General features: G+C 44.2%; 1 protein-coding gene across 3 annotated transcripts in view; it reads left to right on the top strand.

The window, feature by feature from the left end:
• The window catches only part of schip1 (schwannomin interacting protein 1), a 201782-nt gene that overhangs the window by 160924 nt on the left and 24101 nt on the right, over positions 1-16757 (top strand). For 2 of the 3 annotated variants that reach the window (XM_023406426.2, XM_023406428.2), the window contains one exon: positions 2194-2982. In XM_023406426.2, the coding sequence (XP_023262194.2) occupies positions 2194-2982 (789 nt within the window). Of the gene's footprint in view, positions 1-44; positions 343-2193; positions 2983-16757 lie in introns of those variants that run through there. The other variant, XM_023406427.2, reaches the window with a different exon arrangement.

The raw sequence follows: 16757 nt of genomic DNA, 5'->3' as shown, positions 1-16757 counted from the left end.
TCACACATACTTTAAATGATTGCAGTATATTAATCGGGCTCGTGTGACCATCATGTATTGACGTGATGATATCTGGAAACCAGGCGCTGTTTGGAGGCAGCACAAATCGGGATAACACTTCAAGAAAAAGGATCGATGACCGAGATTTGAAACGCGATAGCAGCTTGGATACTCCGCTTCTACTTAGCGGTCTTCCTACTTTGGAGAGGAAAACCCACCCAGTTCCTGAATCCGGGTTTTTTATAGCAATTAATGGGTGACAAAGCCACGATGACGGGCCGGTTCATACACGACAGGGACTGGTGACCGAGTAGTGATCCAGCGCGTTTCATGAACACCTCGGTAAGGTTGTTGTACGCTGTACAGATAAATTGATACGTTATATGATTAATCAACATTTTGAGCTTAAATATTACCTCTTACAAACTCGTGACCGCAGTCCTTTTTGCTGTAAAATACATAGTCCAAGCGATTTTGAGTATTAGGCCATAACTAGGCTGGTAATGTGTGTGTGTGTGTGTGTGTGTGTGTGTGTGTGTGTGTGTGCGTGCGTGCGTGCGTGCGTGCGTGCGTGTGTGTGTGCCCTTAAATCCTCCCTCTTCAGTTGTAAACCCACCGGGGCTCCTGGAGTTCTTTATGTCAAGAACACACAGATTGTTGAAAATGATCCCAAGGGCAGTTTAGTTGTTATTACTCTCTCTAGACTCAGACTAACAAACAATCATACATTCTGGCACCGGTCTAATTGATGAGTGAGTAAAATAATACTACTGAAATGCAACTCTCCTTCTGGACACAAATGAAGGTCCCAACACCCCTGTGGAAATGCAACGTGTTACCAATTTGTTTTTAATACCATCATTTTAACTGTCTAATGACAACTTGCCACCATGTCAAGGCAAAACGTGGCTTTTGTGGCCCCATTCGTTCTCATCCCCTGCAGCAGCTTCACTTCTATTCTCTTTGACCTGTTCGCATTTCACAGGGAAATGCAAAGTTTCTCAGCACAGAGTGGCACATGTCTGAACACTGTATCAGCAATTTGTGTATCTAGTCTCCAAGATGCTGAGTCACATTGCTTTGCCTATTTTGTGTATTGTCCTTTGACGTCAGCAGCCAATGTCTGGCCAGGTGCGATCTAGTAGCCATAACTCAAAAAAGCTTATTCCCATTAGAATTGTTACTGTGTGTTTTGCAGTTTCTCCCTCTTGAATCTTCTGTAAGAGGCAAAACTACCTCATGGTCCAAACCAGTAATCAGCAATCTTCATAATTAATTTATTTTCCACAGCAGCTCATAATGTGGATCACGTAGGGAAGGTGTCGTTAATTTCTCTTTGCCCTGAGAGAAATTCTGCTGCTCCTTGCTTTTCATTAACTTTTAAAAGTGGTGTGAGACACTATGATAATGTGCTCCTGTGGAGAAAAGACTGATAACTCTGCAAGAGAAGGCTCAGGTCAGGCGAAGATTTGTGGAGGGTTGTAAACAACACAAATGTTTTCATTAGCTGCAAACTATTCAGTCAGGCAGTGATTGGGGCTCTACAGGAGCAACACAGTCAAGGTTAGACGACATCTCTGGACTCATCTGTCCATGTCACAGTTTGGTGTGTTGTGTATTGACACGTCAGTGTCACTCACTCTCAGCCTTCCTAACGCCCTGTTTTGTCCCCATGGTGCTGTGCAGATGTAGTAGTAGGTGGTGGGATATTATTCTGACACATCCAGCCACACAGACTCTGCCTTCTCTGTGTGTGTCAAGTATTGCACAAGCCCACACTCGCACACATTCACATTTACCATTACAGAGGAATGCAAAAGGAATGGGATTAACAGTGAGCGTAGTCTAGAAAGACTCAGAAGCTTTGGAGCAGTGCAGCTGTAGAGGGGAAGACTAGCAAACAAATCCAAAGGAGACTGTAACTACAAAATTCTGTGCATAAAGGAAGTTCCTGCGGGACAGGAAGTGCTTTGTGGTCGCCTGTCTGAAACCACAACACTGGTGTGACTAATCTATGTCTACACACTTCCCCAAATTCTCTTTTGATTTTCCACTTTTCCTTCCCCCTTCCTTCCCTCATTGTTCACTCTGTCCAACATAGAATATATCTGTTTCAAACCCGCCTTTCTCCTCACATATTCCTGTGTCCTGTCCTCTATCTCATTCTTTCTCTCTGTTCCTTTGTCATTGCAGGATTACCGGGAGGATGGCATGGACCTGGGGAGTGATGCATCCAGTCGCTCCAGCTCAGAGTCCAACTCCAACAAGGTTACACCTTGCTCCCCTTCTCTTGACCTAGCCACTTTGGAGGACTACAAATCCTCCCCCTCTCTGGACCTGGTCACCTTAGAGGACTATGAGGAGGACGAGGACTACCAAGAGTATAAGAAGAAGGTGATAGAGGAGTGGGAGAGCGAGTATGGAGAGGACTACACCTCTCCACAGCCTCCTGGTCAGGAGGAAGGTGGAGGAGGCATTGTGGGAGTTGACGGCCTTAGCAAAGGCTACAGGAAGACAGTGAACAGTCGCAGCCTCGCCGAAGAATTCCAGGATGTGAAGACCGTCCCGCCCCTCCCGGCCCCCGGTGGTCACACTGCCACCTCAGTCGCAGCCGTCCCCGAGGAACTGAAACAGAATGGCAATCTGATTTTGCCCAGGAGCAGCCAGCTCCACTCCCCCGGTACACCACAGGGGGGCACAGGGACTCCCAAGCCCAGCCACCGCAGCTCCAGTCAAGGCAGAGGGAGCCGCAGCAGTGGCGGGGGAGGTGGTGGTGGAGGAGGTGGAGGAGAAGGCAGTGGAGGGACTGGTGTACGGATGGGAGGATACAAAGAGGAGGAGGGTGTAGAGGAAGAACCTCTGCCCACCATGGACTGGGCAGCCCTGGAGAGGCACCTGGCTGGGCTGCAGTGCAGAGAGCAGGAGAATCAGAACCTCAACCACAACCAGAACCACAACATGGGCAAGACCAACTACACCTCAGTGAGTGTGCAAGGATTTTACACTTTTCTACGTGTTCCTGTTGGTATTTTCAGATTTCCCACGCACTGGTGTGCCTCGGTAATCCAGCAGTTATCCATGTCAGATGGACCCTGGAAACATGAGGTTAGGTTAGCTGCAGTAAGAAAGGGGGATTAGTCGGCTAATGTAGCGCTAAGCTATGTGGCCCAGCTATTAACCTGACCATCACGGAAGTCTGGGCTCCACAGCTGGAGGGAAATGGAGGCTGCAGGGGCAGCAAGGAAACAAGGTTTCAAACAGACATCAACAGGAAGTACACTGACTCAGAGAATCTCTGTCCGACAGTTCACACAAATTGACAAATACACATTGCATCTCTCTGAAATGTAGAAATGTCACATGTCATCGTTATAAATAGGAGTCATGTCAGCACATAGTTGTGATTCGATGAGAGTGGACAGAACTTTAACTGTGAAGATTTGTTGCCTTGACTTGATGTCTGTGAAATCTAATTTCTAAAATTCTATACGTTCTTTGCCATGTGGCGTGTCTACCAGAAGAGGTCAGTGTTGCATTGACTTTCCACAGTGAGCTGCTGCAGGCCTTTTAATGCCAACACCAGCAGCACCACTACTTCAGGCTGTTATGATTCACTTGCAATCTCATGACATCACTCAGTTTAAATCACAGTAAGAGCCAGACTTTTGTGGTTTATTGTCAGTCTGCGGGTCCAGAAGGGTGTAGCTTTAAAAAAAAAATTATATATATGGGAGAACCAGGAGAACATTGGTTACAGCAGGCACAGTTTCAGTGCAGACACTTGGCGCTTATGTCACTGAGTAAAACTAAGCGAGGGCAAATGTGTTTTGAGAGAGGGGGACTGGTGTTCTCTTTTAGTATGCGAGCACCAAGACCTTTTCCTCAGTGCACACAGACAATGGCTGCAGCCAGTGCCATTGTGAGTGTGTTGTGTGTGTTGTGTGTCTTTGTTTGTCTGTCCTGGAGGCCCCCTCTGTCTCCCTGAGGCATGTCAGGAATGCAGCGGGAGAAGTGGGGGATGAGAGGAAGGAAAGAGGGAGGAACAGACAGGAAGATGGTATCTTTAAGACCGGGCAGATCAGGGCCACGTGGCTCATGTGTTTGTGTCAATGTTCATTACCTGCTGTCCATCTTAAATGGGAAGGTCACCCCCTGGTTTGCTTTCGTCTGGGGGATAGTCTGCTCTCTGTCTCTCTCTCTCTCCCTAGGCAGTGGGATGTGATATAATTGACCTGGGTGGAAGAAAATCTCATGAAAGAGAGCCTCTGTCTCCACATGCAGCCCCTATCTTGTGCGTGCACACACTCAAGCACACACATTCACACATATGCTCACCGCCATTGATACATTCTTGGTCTCTGCTGGGGTCTCACATGTGTGTACATGAAGGTAGACTAAGCCTGGTGTGGTAGATAGAGATAGACCAGTATTGATGGTGATAGTGCCACAGCTTCCAGCTGTCTCTCCTATTACAAGGAAAAAGCAACCCTCAGAAAAAATGGACCTCAGAGTTCGATGGCCCTGCGTAGATAAGAAAATGGAATTAGCCTTGTAATCCCACCTGTGCAGAGAGCAGAAGAGATACACCAGAAAAGACGAGAGACACGCGCTCATATCACAGACAATCCCATTCTTGAAATCATCATGTAGGTGCGATTGCTACTTCTGTAAATGAATGCCCGTCATATGGCTCATATCAGTACAATCAATTACTGAACCTCTGATATGTTTTTCGAATTTTAAGTTTGTTTAGTCCTATCTCTGACTTTCTGCACATTGTAAAAGAGGACAATGGTAGTCTTGACCTTCTGCTAAACTGCTAACAAGAGCATAAAAGCAGTCAAGTGGCAATTTAGGACATTCCCACGAGACATTCTGGGTCTCTTTCTATGTCAGGGGGCATCTGGATTTCTTAATTCTCAAATTTGCAGGACTTAGCAGGCACCCTGGAGGAAAGGGAGGGCTGGTGCTTTTAAAATGTTGTTAAATATTTAGACATCCACTCAGGCGGGACCCACCAGCGAGACGGTGCGTGTGTTCATGTATAGAGGGGTCTGTCTGTCTGGGATGTTGCCGGGGTCCAGCGGGACAGTGATATTCATGCTTCAGTAGAGCTTCAAAAGCATCAGTGCTTTCAGAAAGATGGGACATACAGAGAAGCTGAAAGTTAATAATGTGTAGCAGTCGCTGAGTGCCTGGAGACTGATTTTGGCTAGTCTGCCAGAGCTACAGAGTTTTTCTTGTATGTAAGTAATGTAAAAAAATGTTTGGAGCAGTCAAATCAGTGGTTCACCAGACAGACTCAGTGCATCAGACAGGATCCACAGTCTCTTTGCGTACTGGTTGTCCTGTTCACATCTCCATGGCATTTGCAATAGTTCCTTTTGCTGGTAGAGGATAGGGTTAAATTACAGCACAAGGTGTCTTTGAAAAGTTTTTTTGCCTACATTTATTGCCTGAAATAGTTAACACATTTCATAAAGGTATTGATTTTTGAGCTGTGGGCCCAATTGTAGATTTATAGAAAGCTTTCCAGATTCCACTGTATCCCGTGCCATGAAAAGCTTCATTTCCCCTGTATGTCGTTTAATCCCCGGCTCAGTTTTGTATTAATGAAGTAGTCATGTTATTGCAGGTGTGTTTAGTTAGGGTGTGGTTTCAGGCTGCTGTAATCTCAGCGTCTGCCTGCAGGCTGTGGGTGTGGGGTTAGGAGGATTCATGAGGATGAGGGTCATGCTGACCCGTTCGTAATGTGTTTCTAATGAACTCTGGAGGCGCGTGGCAGAGACGGGCCCACAGGGACTTCAAGTACACCAAGGGGTAACACTACCCTAACCCGCCATTTAGCCACACACCCTTGGAAGATAAACAATAATATTATTCCTCCGAGCCAGTGTTGAGGTAAAAAAGGCAGAGATGGGGTCAGTCCACACGTATGGCTGTCTGTACTCAGAACTTTACCTGTGTGGTAGAGTGCATACCGGAAAAGTCTTAAATCTATGCCTATAGGCTACTTCTTTTTCTATCTCAGAGTGCACACACCCAGCTTTACTCACCCTATATAAAAACACCCCATGGGCAAATTGTGGACCTGTGTTGGGACCTGCAGCATCATTCCTGCTTTGGAAGTGTTTCTCTCTCTCTCTCTCTCTCTCTCTCTCACACACACACATAAACACACACACAAACACACACACACACACGTTCTATTTCTACTGAACGTATCCTAATCGTGCCTGAGCATTTACCATACATGTGAGTGCATCATTTCATATCAAGCGCTGAGCAAATTTGTCAGCAGGTAGACTCAAATACAGTCATACTGTTCAGATATAGGTTCACACTCACTGACTCACTAATCCTTTGTGACATGTCTGAAATCCATACACAGTACAATCCGATCATTAAGCATACTGCCCCTTAAACAACCCACCAACACTTTTGTGTTCTCTTTGTACATCTGTGAATGTCACTCACAGCAGAGATCTACATCGCCAGCTTATATTTCAGCACTGCAGGACTGTCTTCTCAAATACTGACCCCGTGTTATAAACTGGACACAAAGATTTTAGAATGGTCTAACAAAAACACTCTGTCGAGTTGCATTCGGGGAAGTGTAGGATCCATTTGTTTGGAGTATTGGAGTTTAGGGAGCAGCTTCTGCTGCATCAGTTTTGACCACTTTTTTTTCATATGCGTGTGCGTGTCTCCCAACTTTATGTAAATGCAATACATAATTGCTAGAACTGTCTTCTAAATTGGTGATAATATAATTGGAAATGGCATATGACACCTAACTTATGTTACATGTGAGACTACGAATGACCAAAAGTTCATCAGCCTTTGAAAAGTTGGACTACCTCTAAAAGTATATACGGATGTGGCAGTTTGCCCTTCTCCGTTTCCAGCAGTCAGAGGAAGTAGCATGTCGATGAACATCTACTTAATAGGAAGGTGCTGCTCAAGCACACCATATATACAGTAAAAAGGCCAAGAGCCAAAACAAATTGTGGAGTGCTCTGCCCCAGAAAAGCACTCAAGGGCTGTGGAAAATAAATGATGAGAAAGAAGCAGAGAGACACAGAGAGGTTAGAAAAAAGAGCAAAGGCAGAGAGCAGTTTCCACTCTGTGCTCTGTGATTATGTTAAGTTCAGTAGTTGAACTGTGCTCACCACCCTCCACTAACAACCTAACTGCTACCTTCACGCAGTACTCAGACTATGCCACGTAGAGGGAGAGACGGCGAGGGAAGGAGAAGAAAGAAATTGCAGGGTTTGAGTGCGGTTATAGTGGATATAAATAGGCACAAACAATGAATGTCAAGCAGTCACACTAGAGTTAGGTCCTGAATGGGGAAAACAAAGCAGGCAGGTCTGAAAAGAGAGGTAGCTGGGATGAAAAAGAACCTGCGGAGGAGGAGGGAGGAGAGAGGAGGAATGTGGGGTGGGAAGTTGCAGGAAAAGATAGTCAACGTATATATGGTCAGGAAGTGGGAGGAGGCTTCAGAGATGGGGGGGGGCAGGGCTTAAACCAGGTGTGGAGCGCGCCTGCTGAGGCTCTGGTGTCTGGTTCAGCCCCTTAAGCTTAACCACAGCTCCTTGTGTGTGTGAATGTGTGCATGTATATGCCGGTACCAGCAGAAACACGCCCGGTCCTCTGCACACTAAAACTCTCTCTCACACACACACTCCTCACACAAACTGACTGCACTGCCTCTGCCTCAGAGTCAAGCAGATTTATGCCTCCTGTTAGTCCATACACACACACTTACACACACACTCACACACGCACACATGTACACATTCACCTCACTAAATCAAAGGATATCTTTTTCTTTTCATGGTATCCTGACAGTCTGCCAGTGTTGGTAGATGTTTTTTTTTTCTTTTTCTTTTTTATCAGTGGAGTATTTTTCATCTCAGCTTAACCTTGGATTCCTCACAGCAAGTCGGGCACTTAACTCAGGTAAAGCAAAATATGACCTGAATATGAATATGAAATCTGTGCTATCTGTCTAGTTTGTCAGACGGTTTTGAACATTACATGCACACGTGATGTGGCTGTAGTCAAACAGAGACAAAACTTCTGACAGCTCAGGCTCAAAGTAGATAAATTGTTTGGCAAAAGGCTCAAAATGTAATTTTAGCCCAGGGCACTGCATTCCTTTGCTGTAACATGTGGTCTTTTGAATTTGTATGTAACAGAAAAGTTAAATATGTCGAGAATAGAACATAAAGCAGATCCAGCTGTACATCTGTCTATGCATCTCAGTTTCCTCCCAACTATGTTATGTGTGACCCTTTAACAAAGAGCAGGTTCATGCCGGCAGGACTTTGACCATATGTGGGTTGCTGCTTGGTAGCTATTTGTTTTCCTCTTTTCTGGCAAAGAAAATAATCAAATATGCAGTGCATTTGCTTCGTGTTTTAAATAAGCAAAACTTTGTGCTGTACACCTGTTTTGAATGTTCCCTTTACCTTGATGTGCAGAGAGGGTTTGTGTGACACACCAAACCGAGATCAAAGAACTAGGGATGACAAAGGCTAGATGATCAAAAACTTTGGATACCTCAGGTCACCTCAGGCTTTATGTTAATGTGTCTTTATGTGTTACAAACTACAACTACAGCTACAACTGACTGTCGGCTGAACATTGCATGCACATGCATTCTTCACATACACCTGCATGGAGGAAACAGGGAGTCTGTCAAATCACAAAAAGGTGCACATACACAAAGCATACCAGTTAGCGCGTCCTGTTATATATTCTTGGAATACAAATGGAGAATAAGTCTGAATAGAAGGCACAGTTGACATGGTAAAGCTCTGCTTTGGTCTTCCTTTTGGAGGAAGAAAGGAAAAAGCAGCATTAGAACAAACTACCATAAATGGGTAAAATCAGCGATTCACAAGACTGAATAGCCAGTCAGTAAGCTCTCTCACTGTTGCGATTCAAAACGCTCAATGGGCCAAATGTGCCAGGCAGCTGACTGTCGGCTTGGTGTGTCAGGAGCCAAAGATATATAGTGCGGTTTGTTGTTTTTATCACTGAAGAGCCCAGTATTGACCCTTTTAAATTCAGCTGGAAAGTGAAGTTAGCTTAACAGCTCAATCATGTTTTATCTGAAGAGAGGGGTGGTCACCTACACACACATAAAATCAAAACTTTTGCTACTTAGATTGACCTGCTGGTTTTTGGATATTGTCAAAATGTCAAAGACATTCCTTCGGGTTATTAAGTTCATGACAGCCTCAACGGGAGTGGTACTGTCTGAACTGCTCTTATCTGGTGTCAAAGTACGGCTTAATCAGCTGCCCAATAACCTCTCCTCGTGTGAACTGGTAAACAAACACAAAAATACAGAAACCTATGTGAACTGATGACTAATAATGAGGTTATAGGTGTAGCTTCCCATCAGGAAGCTTAAGGTAAATTGTTACTGATGATTTCACCTACACCAGTGTGTTTGATGATCCAGAGTGATGTCACCTAGGCAGCGTCAACCAGATTGAGGCGCTGTTGTGATTTGAGATCAAATGATAATGATTTAGGAGGAGATACACGGCCTCCAGCAGCACATGCCTCCACTTTTTATCCGATTGATCAAAAACTCACGCAAGCACACCCTTCTTCTGATTCAGTCAACCATGATTCACCAAGGTCTGAGTAAGGCCTAGCACATAAGTCATCTTATAGGCTCATACCAAGTCTCAAACTCATTTTACTACACTGTTGCAAATCTCCACCCTCTTCCTCTCCTTTTCTTTTTCTCATCTCCTTCTTCCCTCTCTTCCAGACATCCCCTGTCCTTCACTACCATTCCCGCTCCTGTTCCCGGATAATTGTCCGCTTCCTCAAGCTGTCAGGAAGCATTATGGCCTAATGTTCTCACACAGCCAAAATACAGCAGGAGACCATTTCCCCCCCTCTGCCTGGCTACACTTCTCCACCCTATGAAAACTATCAAAGAGGGGGCGCAGGCTATGAGTGGCAGAGCGTGCTGTGGAGGAAATGGGGATTTATGTAGCAGCGAGGAGACAGCCTCTAATGTTATAGCCCCGTGTCAGTCCTCATACTGCACAGTCACTACAGAGCAGAGCCAAATACACACACACAAACACGCGCTCGCACACAGGCCAGCTTTATAAGTAACGGGTCTGAAGGAGATATAAAAAAATAAAAACAAGATTTATTGCAACAAAAAGAAGAGAGAGAGAGCTGGAAATTGAAAATGAGAGAGAGGGGGGTTTATATTTTCTAAGCAGTGAAGGATTTTAAACTCATATCCATCACCTCTCCTGTGTCCTGTAGGAGAAATAAAGGGTTGAGTCACACACACAGACAGTGGCCTGTGTTTGCACTGACTGTGTGTGTGTGTGTGCTTGTCTGGACCTGTGTGTTCATTTGGGTGGAGTCGAAACATCAAACACTGTGCTTCTCTGCACCTAATTATAGTGTGTTTGGGTGGGTGGGTGTATGTATATATACATACACCCACCCACCTACAGAGTCTATATATATATATATATATATATATATATAAAAGGTAGAAAAGTGGGTTGTGAAACGTGGTCTGTTTATTCCAGGCTAAAAATATATTACGAGGCATGTTTAAATCACATTGACACACACAGACCCCTAGAAACCAAGGGTGTGTTTTCCTCCATGTTTCAGACTCTGTGTTATCTAAGCTGTTCATGTTCGTGTGTGTGTGTGTGTGTGTGTGTGTGTGTGTGTGTGTGTGTGTGAGAAAGAGAGAGAGAAGACTTTGTGCCAGATCATGCAGAGAGCTTCATCTGTTGCTATAGCGAACAGGGCATAAAACAAGTTTATCTCTTTGCCTATACCCACAACACAAGAATAACCATTCCATCAATCTAGTGCTCTGTAGGGCTGCAGTTAATGATTATTTTTTGATCAGTTAATCACTTAATCTATAAAATTTAGAGGGAAAATATACTGAGATATCTTCATATTGCTTATTTTGTCCAACCAACAGTCCACATCCCAAAAATATTCAGTTTACTATCTCACATAAAACACACAAAGGCAGTAAACATCACAACAGAGAGCCTGGAACTAGGGAAGGGGCATTTTTGGTTGTGACAGGTATTTTCATTATTAATTAATAAAATAAAATGTCAGAAAATGTTAAATATTCATTTTTTCTCACAATCACAATATTTAGTTTTTTGTCCAAACAACACCTCAAAGCCCAAAGATGTTCAGTATTCAGTGATCTAATGAAGAGAAAATTAACGAATCCTCACATTTGTGAGGCAGTGAGAGAAAAATTTTTTATTTTCGGTTAACTAACTGATAAGAACTAAGATTAATGTAAGATTAACTAAGATTTATAGTAAGCAACTAGTCCTTTCAACTCTAAACTTAGTTCTTTCCACATTTTCATGATTTCATTTTTGCTTTCCACATTTTTTATGTGTAGTCAAGACAACAAGAAATATATAAAAAATCTAGTGTGTCTGAGCTGCTTATTATTCCCTGTGACTCACAACTCTTGTTTCATAATGGACTGCGCCATTGCACAAGTGTAACTGTGGTCAGTTTGTCATTTACTCAGTTGGTATACAAATTTGTTGTGACGCATTTAAAAATGTGAAACAAATATTAACACAGACTGGTGGTCACAGCACGCTCAGTCTCCCCACCACCAACTCTAGTCCTCATTAGAACAACCTCTGGCGGCTGAACATAAGCACAAGCGCACACATACACACACATGCACTCCCTGGCCTTCCACATCAGTTCCTCCCTGTCAGAGCGAGCTCATTACCGCCAGAATCTGGCCCTCACACTGAGCCGACCTGCTTTGCTATGCAGTGTTTTTACACTGGCACAAAATGTCAGCTCGCTAAAAGCATCTGTGCTCCCCTCTTCCTGCTGAGACAGAGAGGGAGGCAGAAAGAGAGAAAGAGACGGAATGAGGGGGGAGATGGAGAAAAGTGGTGAAAAGAAAGCAAGTGTAGTTACACTGAAAGGCCAGAGAGAGAGGAAGGAGGGGTAGATGGCACACAGGCTGAAAAGAGAGAGAGGGCAAGCTGTTTTGTCAGCGAAAGGGAGGAGGCGTCGCAGCATGACTGGGATCCATGTATTTTCCATGAGCTGTACAGAGTTTTAAGCGGCATTATTTACCACCTACAGTATCATGTCCGCCTCCCTCTGTATCCCACTAGTTGTAGTAGCGTGAACAACCATGTTATTCACTCCGTTATCAGTGACTTATGATTAGGGATTCACTATTTTAGTTTGCATCTATAAATATGCCAACATAGCAGAGATAAATACACAGAGCCCCACATGAGTGTTGTTTTGATGTGCAGGATGAGAGGAGCTGCTCCAGTGCTCGGTGTACACTGTACCACACACTCACAGCGAGAGTGACAGAAAAACAGCACTTTCTCCTACTCTATGCATGCATAATTTACTTACTACAGTTGAAATTTGGTATAAGAATCAGCATACAGCTATAATTTAGCAGAAAGCCACTATTTGCAGAAATCCACTTGTCTTTTAGTTCTTAGATTTACACCTCCCAGTTCAGGGAGGAACAACTCATAATGTAGCCAGTGTGTGGGAGGCTGAACTGCAGTCTGCCTGCCTGTATGTCTTTCTCCAGTTAATAATCTTTGTTCTGAGTCTTCATTGTGCTGATTTAGGCCTCTTACATAATCACAGTTGTTGCTGTTTGTCTGCTGTGTCTGTTTTTTTGCTTATTTTTTGCTGTTAAAGGCAGCTAATACACATGCAATTCGAGAATCAGTGGCTACACACTGTACAGTCCTCGTTGTGTTGGATGTCGTTTTTTGTTTGTTTTTTTTCTAGTGTGGATGAACAGGTGCTGTCTCTGTCTCCGTCTCCACCTGTAGTGCGACTCAGATTGTAACCTTGACAACCGAGTGTAGGTCAGTGGGGGGGGGGTGTCTTCAGACTGACCGCTGCCATGGTGATAGAGGAGAGGAAGGGGGTTGCTGGGGTGTCTTGTATCAAAGCATGGTTCACAGATGTTGGACATCAAAGTTATTCTTTGCTCCTGTCTATGTGTGCGCGTGTACATCAGAGAGTGAAATCTGTACAATGCATTTGTATTCAAAAGGGTGAAGCATCAGGCTTTAGTGAGCCTGAGGCAGTAAAGATCTTAATACTGGAGCTAGTACATCAGATCGTTGACTCACTAACACTGGGTATTGGCTTCCATTTTAATGTTCTTCGCTTATGAAGCCTACTAAAGCAAAGGAAAGAAAGCAAGTACAGTAGCTGTGTGAGGATGAAAAAAGATTATCTCACCTCCGCACACCTGACCAACAACTGCATGAAGTGCTTGGCTTCTGGGATTATGAGTTTTGGAAAGTCATAAGAGAGCTCGGGGGGGGGGGGGGGGGGGGGGGGAGTGCATTTCAGATGCTGTTGGACAACTCGACAACCACTTCATCTGAATCAAACAAACACTCTTATTAAACTCGCCCAGAAATTTAAATTTTCTTTAAGCGACTGTTGATCACTAGAGGGCAGAAAGTACTCACCACAGCAAATCCATAGCAACAAACCTGATTTGAATCAATTCATCACATTTCAATGGCTAATGCATTAGCAGAGACATATGTCCAGCAGAAAAACAGCAGCAACAAAATGTTTTTTCACCAGCAACTTTATAATCTGCAATTTCTCACACGGCTTTCCTGTTTTTCTCCTAGTTACTGTGTGCCTGTAAACTCAGCATAAGCTTTAGAGTCCCAGTTGGTAGCTTTCACTGAAAGAAAAAACAAGTTCATCACAGGTCAATGTCATGCACAGGTAATTATATCCAAGGTTAGTGTGACAACTGTTGGCAATGTTCCAAACTGCACCAGCTTGGCACCACGCAGAAGGCCATCCCAGAGCCAGTGATGTGCAGGCTTGAGCAGAGAGATCAGAGCAGGGAGTTCATCGATCCGCTTCCAGCTCATTAAACCCACGAGTGGTCTTATCGGGAAAAGCAGCGTCACCCAACAGAGATCAATATCAGATAGAGAGATCTGACCCGGGAGGAGGGATGAGATACCAGGAGGTGCCACTTTGCCAAAAAGAACGACAAAAATGAAAGCTGAAACAGATGTATGAGTTAACTGGATGTCACATTCTCCACATTCTTGTGCAAAGCTGTTTCACTGCTGTGATGGGTGTGATGACTGTGGAGCAAAATAGAAACACAGCATTTAGAGTAGCAGATAAAAAAAACTAAAAACTATAAAACAGTGATCTGTGAAATGATTACTCAACTCATTGAGTAGTTCAATAATAGAAACTTAAAAAGAAATCATTATAACCTAATGATTGTTGAAGACTTTACTAACTTATCAAATGTGATGGTGTGGAGCCTTTTTCTGTCTTATGTTCAAAATGTAATGTTTTAAGCTGTTCATTGGACAAAACAAGGGACTTTAGGAAATTGTAGCAGACATATATAACAACATTTCACTATTTTCTGACATCTTGTAAACTAAATTAGTATCTGATTTTTCTCAAACTAATCATTAGTTAAATCAGTTGTAATAATAACCATTAGTTTCAGCCTTGGTGCAGATAAAAAGATGTGGAAGGACTCATGTTTACATCTCAGTGAGATCAAAAAGAATGGACGAACAAGAAAACAAAGAGATTTATCACAGTAATGAGCAGAGGTCAGGATGGGGGAATGGATGGAGAGATGGAAAAGGGAGCGATTAACTGAGCAGGTTGTCCTGCATTTGGATTATAGACCAGCCATCTGCCACTATGGGATTATAAACCGACAAAGAGACCGAGAAAATGAGGAGAAGCTGTGGATACCGTGCAGTGTCCACATACCACGGATACTGTGTCACATCAGTGTCACAAAGTCACGCATCAGTGAATGATACCTCTTTGCCTGAACAGTTGAAACCGGTGCTAGAAACACATTGAAGGTTTGATGCCCAGCCGTGTTTTAGTTCGATTTTTACAGCATTGCAGCATCCTACCCCTGATGACTATTCATGCAGCACAGATAGGGATTAAGATAAAGATTAAAGTATGAAAGTCATTCCTCTACCCTTCTCCCATTCCTCTCTCTCTGTCTGGCATGACTCCATATGAAAGAGCAGAATGACATCCCGACCCTGACCCACACCGCCCTCAACCTCCCTCCCTTTTCCACTATCCCCTCTTCCCACTGGCCGACATACACTCAGCCCAGCAGCTCCTCCCCCTTTTCAATCTGAACCAGACAGAGAAAGGCGACCGGGAACATAGTCACTCTGCTTTTCACCGCTCCCCTCCCTCCCTCTCTGTTTCTCTCTCTCGTTCTCACTACCCTCCTCCAGTCTATCACTGCCCTCCCTCTTTTCGGCTTTGGGGAAGCAGCGATCAAACCCTGCCCTTCTCTCTTGACAAACAGACAGACCAGAAAACAAGCAGAAAAGAGAGACAGAAAGCAGAGGGTGAGCACTAAACTGACTGGAGAGGCAAGCAGGAGAATTGATTTTTAGTTTGGATCAAGGACTCGGTGGGATCCCTCCTCTCCTCTCCTCTCTTCTCCTCTCCTCTCCTCCCCTCTCCTCTCCTCCCCTCTCCTTTCCACTGGAATACCACTGCAGGGCTGGGAATCTTATCCCAGTCCCGCTTCTGTTCCCCCAGCTCAGCCAGCTCCGTTCTAAGATGCTGTGAAGGATGGTCCACCAGGAAAACTGTTCGTACCAGGTAGATCTCAGAGCTAAATGGCATAACACAAATCACTGTAATTCGATTATTTCTTTGACATTTTGACGGACACTGAAGCTGCTGTTGATTTTCCTCTTGGTAGCTTTGCTGATCATGTGAATATCATGTTTTATTCATTCAGTTTATCGTAAATCATTGAATGTCAAGTTGAAACCACAACATTGCTGCAAATGTGTCAATGCAAACATGTGTAGGAGTACTGCTCTGTCTTTACTGGTAATGTGATTATGCTGTGAATCTGATGGCTGGCTGGTTGCTAAGAGAGCACTTGACTCAAGGGAATAATGTCCTACCTCTTCTCCTCCTACTCCTCCTCCTCCTCCTCATCCAGCCTCATCAATCCATGTCAAGGAGGCATAAGGTATGCATGTAACTGCAAGTTTAGAAGTGTCACGACTGAACCCTGTGTGTGTGCAAAATGCTTTTCTGAGCTGCAAGTTTCATGTAAGGGATCCAAGTAGCTCAGTGTATGGTACAGACAACACAGTGATGAAGAGAATTTGAATGTGAATGGCTGCTTGGAGGGTTGCGTATATGTGTATATGTGTGTGCATGTTTATGTGTGTGTGACTCTTGTGGGACATGTGACAGCAGTGTCCCACTTTATCTAACAAGGAAATGGGAGGAATGAAGCAGTCATGATTAAAGGAAAGCAAGCACATTACAGCTGTACATCAGCTTTTCTATAACCAGCTCTGCTAGGGAAGAAAGTCTGCAATGCAGTGGAGATGGAGAGAGTGGGAAAAAGCAGAGAGGTAGATGAAAGGCAAATGAGCTGAATATGCCGGGGGAGGCATTGAGGGAGAAAGATGGAGCTTCTTTGATGGGGGGGGGGGAGAAAGTGTTGGAGCTGTGGGAGTAATGCATGAGAAGCTGCAGAGGAAGTGATGGAAGGAAACATAAGAGTTCTAGAGAGCTGGAACGGCCTTGTGGGTGTACTTAACATGTTTTATCACCGTGCAACATGAAACTTGGGAATCCAAATTCTGTTCCCCAACCATGAAATATTCTTTTGGGTATAA

The sequence above is a fragment of the Seriola lalandi genome, unplaced genomic scaffold (genome assembly GCF_002814215.2).
Source record: "Seriola lalandi dorsalis isolate HSWRI2012SDOR001 ecotype SW California unplaced genomic scaffold, Sedor1 jcf7180002054308, whole genome shotgun sequence".
NCBI lineage: Eukaryota > Metazoa > Chordata > Actinopteri > Carangiformes > Carangidae > Seriola > Seriola lalandi.
This window is presented reverse-complemented; position numbering and strand designations above follow the sequence as displayed.